General features: G+C 41.6%; 1 protein-coding gene across 1 annotated transcript in view; it reads right to left on the bottom strand.

The window, feature by feature from the left end:
- Positions 1 to 14,792, bottom strand: part of LOC139563282 (transmembrane protein 266-like) — a 79,119-nt gene that overhangs the window by 33,306 nt on the left and 31,021 nt on the right. The window contains exons 4-6 of the mRNA XM_071381830.1: positions 7,555 to 7,709; positions 6,531 to 6,604; positions 4,005 to 4,061 (exon numbers count right to left, since the gene is read on the bottom strand). Coding sequence (XP_071237931.1) covers positions 4,005 to 4,061; positions 6,531 to 6,604; positions 7,555 to 7,709 — 286 coding nt within the window. The remainder of the gene's footprint in view (positions 1 to 4,004; positions 4,062 to 6,530; positions 6,605 to 7,554; positions 7,710 to 14,792) is intronic.

The raw sequence follows: 14,792 nt of genomic DNA, 5'->3' as shown, positions 1-14,792 counted from the left end.
ATACACTATCATTAGGAGATATTACACGCTGTCATTAGGAGATATTACACGCTGTCATTAGGAGATATTACACACCGTCATTAGGAGATATTACACGCTGTCATTAGGAGATATTACACACTGTCATTAGGAGATATTACACGCTGTCATTAGGAGATATTGCACACTGTCATTAGGAGATATTACACACTGTCATTAGGAGATATTACACACTGTCATTAGGAGATATTATACACGGTCATTAGGAGATATTACACGCTGTCATTAGGAGATATTACACACTGTCATTAGGAGATATTATACACGGTCATTAGGAGATATTACACGCTGTCATTAGGAGATATTACACACTGTCATTAGGAGATATTATACACTATCATTAGGAGATATTACACACTGTCATTAGGAGATATTACACACTATCATTAGGAGATATTACACGCTGTCATTAGGAGATATTACACGCTGTCATTAGGAGATATTACACGCTGTCATTAGGAGATATTACACGCTGTCATTAGGAGATATTACACGCTGTCATTAGGAGATATTATACACTGTCATTAGGAGATATTACACACTGTCATTAGGAGATATTACACACTGTCATTAGGAGATATTACACGCTGTCATTAGGAGATATTACACACTGTCATTAGGAGATATTACACACTGTCATTAGGAGATATTACACACTGTCATTAGGAGATATTACACACTGTCATTAGGAGATATTATACACTATCATTAGGAGATATTACACACTGTCATTAGGAGATATTACACACTGTCATTAGGAGATATTACACACTGTCATTAGGAGATATTACATTGATGTTTATTATATGAGGAAGATTACAATGCACACAGACTTTTTGGCAGCATTTAACATTTAACAACTGTAATGTGAATTGATTTGTGGGGGAAAAAATTGTTCAATGATAAAACTGTCATTAGGAGATATTACACACTGTCATTAGGAGATATTACACGCTGTCATTAGGAGATATTACACGCTGTCATTAGGAGATATTACACACTGTCATTAGGAGATATTACACACTGTCATTAGGAGATATTACACACTGTCATTAGGAGATATTACACATTGTCATTAGGAGATATTACACACTGTCATTAGGAGATATTATACACGGTCATTAGGAGATATTACACACTGTCATTAGGAGATATTACACACTGTCATTAGGAGATATTACACGCTGTCATTAGGAGATATTACACGCTGTCATTAGGAGATATTACACACTGTCATTAGGAGATATTACACACTGCCATTAGGAGATATTACACACTGTCATTAGGAGATATTACACACTGTCATTAGGAGATATTACACACTGTCATTAGGAGATAGTACACGCTGTCATTAGGAGATATTACACACTGTCATTAGGAGATATTACACACTGTCATTAGGAGATATTACACGCTGTCATTAGGAGATATTACACGCTGTCATTAGGAGATATTACACACTGTCATTAGGAGATATTACACGCTGTCATTAGGAGATGTTATACACTATCATTAGGAGATATTGCACACTGTCATTAGGAGATATTATACACGGTCATTAGGAGATATTACACACTGTCATTAGGAGATATTACACACTGTCATTAGGAGATATTACACACTATCATTAGGAGATATTACACGCTGTCATTAGGAGATATTACACGCTGTCATTAGGAGATATTACACGCTGTCATTAGGAGATATTACACACTGTCATTAGGAGATATTACACACTGTCATTAGGAGATATTACACACTGTCATTAGGAGATATTACACACTGTCATTAGGAGATATTACATTGATGTTTATTATATGAGGAAGATTACAATGCACACAGACTTTTTGGCAGCATTTAACATTTAACAACTGTAATGTGAATTGATTTGTGGGGGAAAAAATTGTTCAATGATAAAACTGTCATTAGGAGATATTACACACTGTCATTAGGAGATATTACACGCTGTCATTAGGAGATATTACACGCTGTCATTAGGAGATATTACACACTGTCATTAGGAGATATTACACACTGTCATTAGGAGATATTACACACTGTCATTAGGAGATATTACACATTGTCATTAGGAGATATTACACACTGTCATTAGGAGATATTATACACGGTCATTAGGAGATATTACACACTGTCATTAGGAGATATTACACACTGTCATTAGGAGATATTACACGCTGTCATTAGGAGATATTACACGCTGTCATTAGGAGATATTACACACTGTCATTAGGAGATATTACACACTGTCATTAGGAGATATTACACGCTGTCATTAGGAGATATTACACGCTGTCATTAGGAGATATTACACACTGTCATTAGGAGATATTACACACTGTCATTAGGAGATATTACATGCTGTCATTAGGAGATATTACACGCTGTCATTAGGAGATATTACAAGCTGTCATAAGGAGATATTACACACTGTCATTAGGAGATATTACACGCTGTCATTAGGAGATATTACACGCTGTCATTAGGAGATATTATACACTATCATTAGGAGATATTACACACTGTCATTAGGAGATATTACACACTGTCATTAGGAGATATTGCACACTGTCATTAGGATATATTACACAATGTCATTAGGAGATATTACACACTGTCATTAGGAGATATTATACACGGTCATTAGGAGATATTACACACTGTCATTAGGAGATATTACACGCTGTCATTCGGAGATATTACACGCTGTCATTAGGAGATATTACACACTGTCATTAGGAGATATTACACACTGTCATTAGGAGATATTACACATTGTCATTAGGAGATATTACACATTGTCATTAGGAGATATTACACACTGTCATTAGGAGATATTATACACGGTCATTAGGAGATATTACACACTGTCATTAGGAGATATTACACACTGTCATTAGGAGATATTACACGCTGTCATTAGGAGATATTACACGCTGTCATTAGGAGATATTACACACTGTCATTAGGAGATATTACACGCTGTCATTAGGAGATATTACACACTGTCATTAGGAGATATTACACACTGTCATTAGGAGATATTACACGCTGTCATTAGGAGATATTACACGCTGTCATTAGGAGATATTACACACTGCCATTAGGAGATATTACACACTGTCATTAGGAGATATTACACGCTGTCATTAGGAGATATTACACACTGCCATTAGGAGATATTACACACTGTCATTAGGAGATATTACACACTGTCATTAGGAGATATTACACACTGTCATTAGGAGATAGTACACGCTGTCATTAGGAGATATTACACACTGTCATTAGGAGATATTACACACTGTCATTAGGAGATATTACACGCTGTCATTAGGAGATATTACACGCTGTCATTAGGAGATATTACACACTGTCATTAGGAGATATTACACGCTGTCATTAGGAGATGTTATACACTATCATTAGGAGATATTGCACACTGTCATTAGGAGATATTATACACGGTCATTAGGAGATATTACACACTGTCATTAGGAGATATTACACACTGTCATTAGGAGATATTACACACTATCATTAGGAGATATTACACGCTGTCATTAGGAGATATTACACGCTGTCATTAGGAGATATTACACGCTGTCATTAGGAGATATTACACACTGTCATTAGGAGATATTGCACACTGTCATTAGGAGATATTACACGCTGTCATTAGGAGATATTACACATTGTCATTAGGAGATATTACACACTGTCATTAGGAGATATTATACACGGTCATTAGGAGATATTACATTGATGTTTATTATATGAGGAAGATTACAATGCACGCAGACTTTTTGGCAGCATTTAACAGTTAACAACTGTAATGTGAATTGATTTGTGGGAAAAAAATTGTTCAATGATAAAACTCATGATTTCTCGAGGGAAAGTTATTATATTTTCATTACTTGCTATGAAGCTTACGTAATTTATCTTACCTCTACTTTGTTCTCAATATAGTCCCAAATCCCAAGGACTACAATCCTGAAGACAGTCTGTGAAAAGAGGGAGAGCGAGAAAGGATGGAAGGGGAGGAAAAAAGACAAATACAACCTCTCCCATGATATGCAAAATATTCTCACTCCCCTCAGGTTTCAACACATCTACAACACATTCTGAAACGTCATTTGAATATGGACAAAAAAAGACAGGACAAGTTACAGTCTCCATTTTTATACTGCTGCTGTGAATGTAGGCTTTCTTTGACTCAAGCCTTCCTTTTCTACATGGTCACAGAAAGTAACATATACAGTTGAAGTCGGAAGTTTACATACACCTTAGCCAAATACATTTAAACTCAGTTTTTCACAATTCCTGACATTTAATCCTAGTAAAAATTCCCTGTCTTAGGTCAGTTAGGATCACCACTTTATTTTAAGAATGTCAAATGTCAGAATAGTAGAGAGAATGATTTATTTCAGCTTTTATTTCTTTCATCACATTCCCAGTGGGTCAGAAGTTTACATACTCAATTAGTATTTGGTAGCATTGCCTTTAAATTGTTTAACATGGGTCAAACGTTTCAGGTAGCTTTCCACAAGCTTCCCACAATAAGTTGGGTTAATTTTGGCCCATTCCTCCTGACAGAGCTGGTGTAACTGAGTCAGGTTTGTAGGCCTCCTTGCTCGCACACGCTTTTTCAGTTCTGCCCACAAATGTTCTATGGGATTGAGGTCAGGGCTTTGTGATGGCCACTCCAATACTTTGTTGACTTTGTTGTCCTTAAGCCATTTTACAACAACTCTGGAAGTATGCTTGGGGTCATTGTCCACTTGGAAGACCCATTTGCGACCAAGCTTTAACTTCCTGACTGATGTCTTGAGATGTTGCTTCGATATATCTACATCATTTTCCTTCCTCATGACGCCATCTATTTTGTGAAGTGCACCAGTCCCTCCTGCAGCAAAGCACCCCCACAACATGATGCTGCCACCCCTGTGCTTCACGGTTGGGATGGTGTTCTTCTGCTTGCAAACTTCCCCCTTTTTCCTCCAAACATAACGATGGTCATTATGGCCAAACGGTTATATTTTTGTTTAGACCAGAGGACATTTCTCCAAAAAGTACGATCTTTGTCCCCATGTGCAGTTGAAAACCGTTGTCTGGCTTTTTTATGGCGGCCATTCAGGTTATGTCGATATAGGACTCGTTTTCCGGTCGATATAGTAACTTTTGTACCTGTTTTCTCCAGCATCTTCACAAAGTCCTTTCGCACCAAAGTACGTTCATCTCTAGGAGACAGAATGCGTCTCCTTCTTGAGCGGTATGACGGCTGCGTGGTCCCATGGTGTTTATACTTGCGTACTATTGTTTGTACAGATGAACGTGGTACTTTCAGGTGTTTGGAAATTGCTCCCAAGGATGAACCAGACTTGTGGAGGTCTACAATTCTTTTTCTGAGGTCTTGGCTGATTTATTTTTTGATTTTCCCATGATGTCAAGCAAAGAGGCACTGAGTTTCAAGGTAGGCCTTGAAATACATCCACAGGTACACCTCCAATTGACTCAGATGATGTCAATTAGCCTATCAGAAGCTTCTAAAGCCATGACATCATTTTCTGGAATTTTACAAGCTGTTTAAAGGCACAGTCAACTCAGTGTATGTAAACTCCTGACCCACCGGAATTGTGATACAGTGAATTATAAGTGAAATAATCTGTCTGGAAACAATTGTTGGAAAAATGACTGTGTCATGCACAAAGTAGATGTCCTAACCGACTTGCCAAAACTATAGTTTGTTAACAAGAAATGTGTGGAGTGGTTGAAAAACAAGTTTTAATGACTCCAACCTAAGTGTATGTAAACTTCCGACTTCAACTGTATCTTTGAAGGGTACTTTTTACTTTCTTTCGATCAATTAGAATGTGGGAAAAGGATATTGATCCTGCACACTGTACAATGGCCCTCCTAGTTGTCTGATCTTACCTGATCCATTACATACATCTACTGTATGTACAGTAACACACACTAGTGTTGGGTTGGGAGGGTCCTTTATTTTGAAAAGGAGGATGATATAGTTACATTTGAATCAGGGTTGGGAGAGTCCTTTATTTTGAAAAGGAAAATGATAGTTACAATCTAATCATGATGAAAGGGTGACAATGTAAAAGTGGCCTGTCTCATTCATCATACAGTAGCACATTGTGACAACAACGGCTCCACTGTAAGAGAGAAGCAGAGAGGGACATTCTCTGATTGGTGGATAGGAAAAATATTATTATTATGACCATTTAATAAGTCAAGGTCTCTATAGTTACAGTAACTATAGTTTCGTTTTTAATATATAGACCTTGAATACCATTCCCCTCTGACACCTGTGTGTGTGTGTGTGTGTGTGGGTGTGTGTGTGGGTGTGTGTGTGTGTGTGTGTGTGTGTGTGTGTGTGTGTGTGTGTGTGTGTGTGTGTGTGTGTGTGTGTGTGTGTGTGTGTGTGTGTGTGTGTGTGTGTGTGTGTGTGTCATTACCTCAGTGAAGAAGAGTGAAAGGATGGCAAGGCTGATCCAATGGATGACGCTGGCAAATTGAATAGCATTGGCAACTGGAATAAATAACAAAAGAGAAAAATGTGTATCTTAAAGGATGATTCCACTTTGAACGCTTATTCTTAATGGAATCAAGAGCAACACTACCATGTCCTGTGAATGTCTACATCTGTCCAGCCATATTTATTTTTTCTCAAAATCTGGCAGAAGAATGGTGCATTGATATTACATCATGCCTTTTACCACTAATCCTCATTTCCATCTAGCAGTGTTGTGAATGCTCCCGCTCTACTTCTCCTTCCCCATCCATCAGTCCATCAGCCCATTTATCCCTCCCTTTATCTCCCTGTAGCTCTCCATCTCCCCCCCATCCTCCTTCCCTCCGTCCTACTCCCTCCATGTGTCTTTCCAGAGCTGGCAACAGGACAGCCAGGACAGTCGGAGTCTATGGTAATGCATCTGTGACTGGTGTCCTGTAGTCCCCAGAGCAGAGAGAGAATCATCTGTCAATACAGACCTGTCTCTTGATGTGCGTCTCAAATGGTATCCTATTCCATGTATAGTGCACTACTTTTGATCAGGGCACAAAGGGTTCTGGTCAAAAGTAGTGCAGTATATAGGGGATAGGATACCATTCGGGACGTAACCTTGGCTTACAGTCCGTAATGTAATGCGATGATGACACCTGCCCAGACAGTCAGTGCTGTTGAATAGAGACCAGTTCATAGACTAATTTACTATCCCGGTTGGCAATGCTGTTTCTCTCTCATATGGGCCTTTTAGTCGCCGTACTTTCCTCTCTTTGGTAAGAAATGTAATCATGTTTATAAAACAGGTTGGAACGCATGTTAATGCAGCATCATGATAATTGTCTCTATGGGCTGTAATCCCAAAACATGGGTCACAGGATCAAGGAAGCACAGGACTACCCAAGTCTAACTTTCTACAGTCACTAGAACACAGTGTATAAGGATCCTCCTTTACTGTCAATGGGAAAGATAGTTACATTGTAGATGCTTGGTGTCTATGAGGAGTTCCAGGGTCAAGAAGACCACCACCAGGATGACCAGGGCCACCAGGAAACAGTTGAAGCCTGCACTGAGCAGACACACCTGCCACAGGGCTACCCTCCGCCCACAGCACGGCTTCAACCAGTTAGACCTGGGGAGAGGGAGAGAGGAGAAAGGAGGAGAGAGGGATAGAGGAGAGAGGAGGAGGAGAGGGGATAGAGGAGAGAGGGATAGAGGAGAGAGGGATAGAGGAGAGAGGAGGAGGAGAGAGGGATAGAAGAAAGAGGAGGAGGAGAGAGGGACTTGAGTCAGTGTTAGTACACCAAAGACAGGGAGAAAGTACTTGTGTATGGACACAGGTTTGTATTCACCATTTAATTCTTTCAAAGATCTTACTGTACCAGCTGACTGTATGCTGACTGATGTTCCTTCTATTTGCCAGTAGGGGGTGCTATTTAACATATATAACCGCATCAATGCAATGTAGTGAACCAGTTTCTAAACCCATCCTGGGTTTGGTGGACCGGGGCAGTGGAGGCGGAAGAGTGTGAACAGAACAGAGACTGCATTAAGACAGAAAGACACTGAGGCTCTTTGAGTTGGTTACTTGTCTCTCAGGCATATCAGTGAGAGGATTAGTAAAGCAACTCTATTCAGAGGGCAATGAAGGGGTCGACTATATATTAGAAGACTCCATACAACAGTATCAAATTTCAAGTTAATGAAAGAAAACACATGGATAAAATCTTATACATAGCTCTTTCCCAGACCCACTGTTCCCTCCCTCTATTAGCAGTGGGAGACAGACAGGAGAAACGATGCCAGAGCTCCAGCCAGAATGGAAACTTGGCTCGTCCTCTTCTACACCTTTCACTGCTCCCCATGCACTGGGCCTGGCATACAGTGAGCTTGGCTAATCACACCACTTCTGTGATCATGTCTTCATTCCCTAGCATGGTGCTAATTAGAGCTAAAACAATCAGTGGCAGTGGGCAGAATCAGTGGCGGTGGATTGGAATAAAGCTGTATTTTTTTTTATCAGGGTTGAGGTCGATTCCATTTCAATCCAGTCAGGAAGTAAACTAAAATTCGAATTATTTTACTTCCTGAATTTACTGAAATTGACCCCAAATCAGATTTTCATACTGTCAGGCAGGAGTTGTATAGAGTGGCCATTGGACTGTTACTGATATGACCAAGGCACGGCATGGGAGCAGAGCAGAAAAGAGCAGTCCTGGAGGATTTTGGGCGTGTGGCTATCAGGGCATTCCCCCTCACACACACATATATTCCCAGGGTAGAGATGCTTGTATGTATCACATCCTCAGTTGAGGGCAACTGCTGCTGTTGTTAAGTCATTAGTAGGGAATGAGGCTTGGCTGGAATGACTTTAGATGTTTAAATGGGGCCATTTAGTCTAAATGTTAAGCGACATGTGGATATGAATATGCAAGTGATACTGTATGAGCCTCATAATATTATGTAGGAATTGTTACATGAACTGTGTCTTACTTACTCATGCAAACGAGGACGATACACCATTTGGGTGTGTGTGTGCTTACAGGATGTGCCCAATTATACCACAGTGAGTGACAAACAGGCATCCTCTCTGAAGGATTCATATTCTTCTCCTCTATTCATTCAGACTTCACCCTGAATAGGCTGACACGAGGCAATGAGCAATGGACTCTTACAGCAGCTGCTGAACAGTTCCCCTCACCTCCTTCTGCTCCTCTCAGTCTCTCTCTCTCTCTCTGAGGGTAGTGGTAGGTACACTTGGCACGGGCAAACCCACAAGCCCGTAAACAATGCTAGGCTAATCTAATAGAGCCATAATCACGCTGTTAGCAATCATCTTTCTGGCGCTCGGTGAGGTTCGGTGGGGCTGGAGTGTGTATGGTGGGCCAGATGGTGTTGACTCTGCTCTCTCTCTCTCTACCGTCAGTGGCCATGTCTCAGCCAGACTCACAGGATGCAGTTACCACCATGCCAGCCTGGGCCTGGACACCTCATCTCCTCATCCCCTTATTTAGGGGACAGACAGCAGGGTGGAGTCATATGCTAGAGCTCATTTTAGAAAACTGCCATAGATTTGACAGATCAGATTTGTACATGTTTGTTGTCATTTGGCAGTTACTCTTATCCAAAGCAACTTACAGGAGCAATTATAGTTAAGTGCCTTGCTCAAGGGCACATACAGATTTTTCACCTAGCCGGCTCGGGGATTCGAACAACTGACCTTTCGGTTATTGGCCCAACGCTCCTAAGCGATAGGCTACCTGCCGCAGATCAGCTGTTAGGAGAACAGTAATACTTTGGAAATGAAAGAATAAAGTGTACACAAAGTCTTCTTATGTCTTCAGTGTTCAGTGTCTATAAACACCTTCCTCTAGACCCTGCTGGTGATACATAATGGAACATCTCTAACCACCCTACCTGACAGCATACAGTATGTTACCATCCTAGAGGGGATGTTTTCTTAGAACAAACTCAAGCTGCTAGGCCTCAATCCCTGTTTAACCCTCCAAACATGGCCATGCTAAAAACCATGAGACCCTAACCATTATGCTGCTTTTAGACTGTAACACCAGTGTTAAACTAATGTATACACCCTTATGTTATACTAGATCAATTGTGGTTCCATAGCTAGGGCTGACAGTGGGGACTTGAAGAGCAGAATCGACAACCTCTGCAGAATCAAAACAGTTGCTTTGTGAGAAGGTGTTAAAGTTCACAGTTAGCCATTGTTATGTAAAGGCCAGCTGAAAAGTACCAGTGGCCTGGCTTTGGCCCCAAGTGAGAGCAGGTTTGCCGGATCCATGGCCCAGTGAGACCCGGGTGCCGACCTGCGTAGATGGAAACAGAAAAGTCTGAGTATTTTGGGTAAAACACTGGGCTTAATCCTGTATGGAAATGAACCATTAAGACAGTGGTTCCCAACTCCAGTCCTCGAGTACCCCCAACAAGTAGACATTTTTATTGGAGCCCCGGACAAGCAAACTTCAATCCATTCTACTGTTCTAGCTGTCACAGGGATATAGAAGAAAGACAATGTCACTAAGCATCTAAGTGAAGTATATACGAACAAAAGAAAACTAAGGAATGGAGACGATTTTAATATATAATAGGCGGTGTCAGAGGAAAGCCCATAAAATTGTCAGAGACTCCAGTCACCCAAGTTTTAGACTGTTTTCTCTGCTACCGCACGGCAAGCGGTACCAGAGCGCCAAGTCTAGGACCAAGAGACTCCTCAACAGCTTCTACCCCCAAGCCATAAGACTGCCGAACAATTAATAAAATCGTCACGGGACAATTTACATTGACACCCCACCCTCCCTTTTGTACACTGCTGCTACTCGCTGTTTATTATCTATGCATAGCCACTTCACCCCCATCTACATGTACAAATTACCTCTAACCTGTACCCCCGCACACTGACTCAGTACTGGTGCCCCCTGTATATAACCTCATTATTGTTATTCTTATTGTGATACTTTTTAGTATTACTTTTTATTTTTGTCTACTTGGTAAATATTTTCTTAACTCTTCTTGAACTGCGCTGTTGGTTAATAGCTTGTAAGTAAGCATTTCACGGTAAAGTCTACACTTGTTGTATTCGGCCCATGTCACAAATAAAGTTTGATTTGATTTTTCCCATCAAAAAGGCTCCAGCTGTGAAGTGATGTATTGTCTTTAGTTCATGGATATAGACCTACACACCATTGTGTAACATTTGACTTTCTAACATCTGGTGGTGACCTTACTTGACAGTTGAAGGGGTTGCATTGATTTACTTTGGGACAATTCTCTGCAGTTATATTCTACATTAAAGTCCATCTCAGGAACGCATCGTTTCATAGTTCATTTATACTGCCCTCCGCAGAGAGGATAAAATATGATCATTTCTCCCAAACAATAAAAAGCCTTGAGTAGTAGTAGTAAAACAAAGTATTAAAGATAAATGACTCTGTTCACAAGCTGAATGTGCTGAAAAACACTTCAGGGCCTCATTACTAAAGGAGAAATGGTACTTTAAAAGAACTGCAAAAACGGCATAAGAGTAACTACATGTAACTGCCAAAATAAAGGAAACACCAACATAGTGTCTTAATAGGGTGTTAGGCCACCACGAGCCAGAACAGCTTCAATGCACCTTAGCAGAGATCCTACAAGTGTCTGGAACCCTATTGGAAGGATGTGACACCATTCGTCCACAAGAAATTCCATAATTTTGTGTGTTTTTTTATGATGGTGTAAAACACTGTCTCAGGCGCCACTCCAGAATCTCCCATACAGTAAGTGTTCAATTGGGTTGAGATCTGGTGACTGAGACGGCCATGGCATATCGTTTAAATCGTTTTCATGCTCATCAAACCATTCAGTGACCACTCGTGCCCTGTGGATGGGGCCATTGTCATCCTATCGGGGCATAGCCATGGTAGCCAAAACAATGGCCTGCCCAACATTCTTATACATGACCCAAAACATGATGGGCTGTTAACTACTTAATTAACTCAGGAACCACACCTGTGTGGAAGCACCTGCTTTCAATATACGTTGTATCCCACATTTACTCAAGTGTTTCCATTATTTTGGCAGTTACCTGTACATTACAATTACTTATCCCTTAAAAGACAACAATGGCTGAATTCCTGGCCAAGAACTGGACTAAAAATCACTTTGAATAAAGATTCTACATTGAACATGCTTTTCAGTCCAGGAGTAGGCACATTCTTTAGAAAGTCAACCCTGTATGTTTTTGCAAACAGTAGGTCAACAGACAATAAAGACATCAGGGGCTTGATTCAATCCATATAGAGGAAGTTTAACCGATTCAATTTTAAAGGTAATTTCTGATTGAGCGGACCTATGCAGCGTTTACTGTGAATGCCTTTAAATTTCAATCGCGCTATAGCACTGAACTTCCGGATTGAATCGAGTCCTCTTCGCTCATCCGCTCAAGGAAGGACCAACACCAGACTATGTCACAGACGAGGGCCTGCAGAAAGGGGTTCATCATGGACATGACATCACATAGGCTACACTCTGAGGAGTCAACAAACAATGACACACCAGACAGCCTAAATATGGACAGCACTTATGTCCTTAACTCATGTCTGGACATGGATGTCCCAAAGGAACACACTGACACTCTCTCTCTCTTTCATGCATTATTCCTGTCTGTCTCTCTCTCTCTCTCTTTTGTGTGCCTCTCTCTCTAATTCTTCCTGTCTTTCATGCACTCTCCCTCTATTTCTTTCTATGGTGCTCTCTTCCTGTCTCTCTCTGTCTCTGTCGCTCTCTCCATCTCTCTCCCTCTTCACACGTCCGCTTAGGACAGGTTGATAAAGGCATCAGTGGAGCCCTGGTGGGGAGGAGATTGAACCGGGCTGGACAGGGAAACAGAGGAGGTAGATTAAATCATGCTATCAATATGACCGAGCGGAGCGGGCAAGGAGTGTGGTGCTAAACACAGCAATCAGCCAACATCCCTCCCTCAGAGTGCAGACGGTCCATGATAAAGGACTGCAACTCCTACACACACTGACTGACTGCAGCAGATGATACACCACCTCTCTCTCTCTCATCTCCTATTTGCCTTCATCAGGGCTCGGATTAGAACAGTCCTTATCAGCCAATCACAGATGATTTGTATAACAGTCTATTTGCTCAAGCATCACAGCAAAATCAGGGGGAACAGAAGGATTGAGCTGCCTTCATTTCCCTTTCCTCACTTCAAACATATTATCAGGACGTGACCTTTTAGATCATTCCAGGAAATATAGACCTACTCACTGGCTCCCGAGAGAGAGAGAGAGAGAGAGAGAGAGAGAGAGAGAGAGAGAGAGAGAGAGAGAGAGAGAGAGAGAGAGAGAGAGAACAATTGAGGACCAACTCAGAAGTATTTCTCTGAACTGAACTTCTTGTGGTATTGACTGGACGCCTTTCTCCGAACTATATTATGGCATTCAAATTCATAAACAATCCTTCAGCTAGCACAAATCTCATTGATGCTGTGGCGCGGAGCAGGCTCCTTTGATAATGTATAGAGTCCAACTTCTGACAAACTGAAGCTTAAGCTCATTACTAAACTAAGGACCCTGGGATTAAACACCTCCTTCTGCAACTGGATCCTGGACATCCTGACAGGCCGCCCCCAGGTGGTAAGGGTAGCAAAAAACATCCAATCTGACCCTCAAAACAGGGGCCCCTCAGGGGTGCTTGCTTAGTCCCCTCCTGTACTCACTGTTCACCCACGACTGCGTGGCCACGCACAACTCTAACACCTTCATTAAGTTTGCAGATGATACGATGGTGGTAGGCCTGATCACCGACGACAATGACACAACCTACAGGAAGGAGGTCAGAGACCTGGCAGTATGGTGCCAGGACAAGAACCTCTCCCACAATGTCAGCAAGACAAAGGAATTGATCATGGACTACAGGAAATGGAGGGCCGAGCACGCCCCCATCCACATCGACAGGCTGTAGTGTAGCAGGTTGAGAGCTTCAAGTTTATCGGTGTCCACATCACTAAGGAATTATCATGGTCCACACACACCAACACAGTCATGAAGAGGGCACGATAACGCCTCTTCCCCCCAGGAGGCTGAAAAGATTCAGCATGAGCCCTCAGATCCTCAAAAAGGTATATAGCTGCACCATTGAGAGCATCTTGACTGGCTGCATCACCTCTTGGTATGGCAACTGCTTGGCATCCGACAGAAGGCGCTACAGAAGGTAGTGCGTACGGCCTAGTACATCACTGGGGCCTAGCTCCCTGCCTTCCAGGACTTCTATCCCAGGCGGTGTCAGAGGAAGGCCCTAAAAATGGTCAGACTCCAGCCACCCAAGTCATAGACTGTTCTCTCTGCTTCCGCATGGCAAGCGGTACCGATGCACCAAGTCTGGAACCAACAGGACCCTGAACAGCATCTACCTCCAACCAACAATAAGACTGCTAAGCTAGTTACTGTAAATAGTTAACAAATAGCTACCCGGACTATCTGCATTGCACTCTTGACTCATCACATACGCTGCTGTTACTGTTTACTATCTATCCTGTTGCCTAGTCACTTTATCCCTACCTAAATGTACATATCGACCACATTTACCTCGTACCCCTGTACATCGACTCGGTACTGGTACCCGTGTATTTAACCACGTTATCGTTACTCATTGTGTATTTATTCCTTGTGTTATTATTTATATTTTTTCTGTTTGCATTTCAATG

The sequence above is a fragment of the Salvelinus alpinus genome, chromosome 33, assembly GCF_045679555.1.
Source record: "Salvelinus alpinus chromosome 33, SLU_Salpinus.1, whole genome shotgun sequence".
NCBI classification, from domain to species: domain Eukaryota; kingdom Metazoa; phylum Chordata; class Actinopteri; order Salmoniformes; family Salmonidae; genus Salvelinus; species Salvelinus alpinus.
Note: the sequence above shows the minus strand (reverse complement) of the source record. Positions and strands in the feature narration are given on the sequence as shown.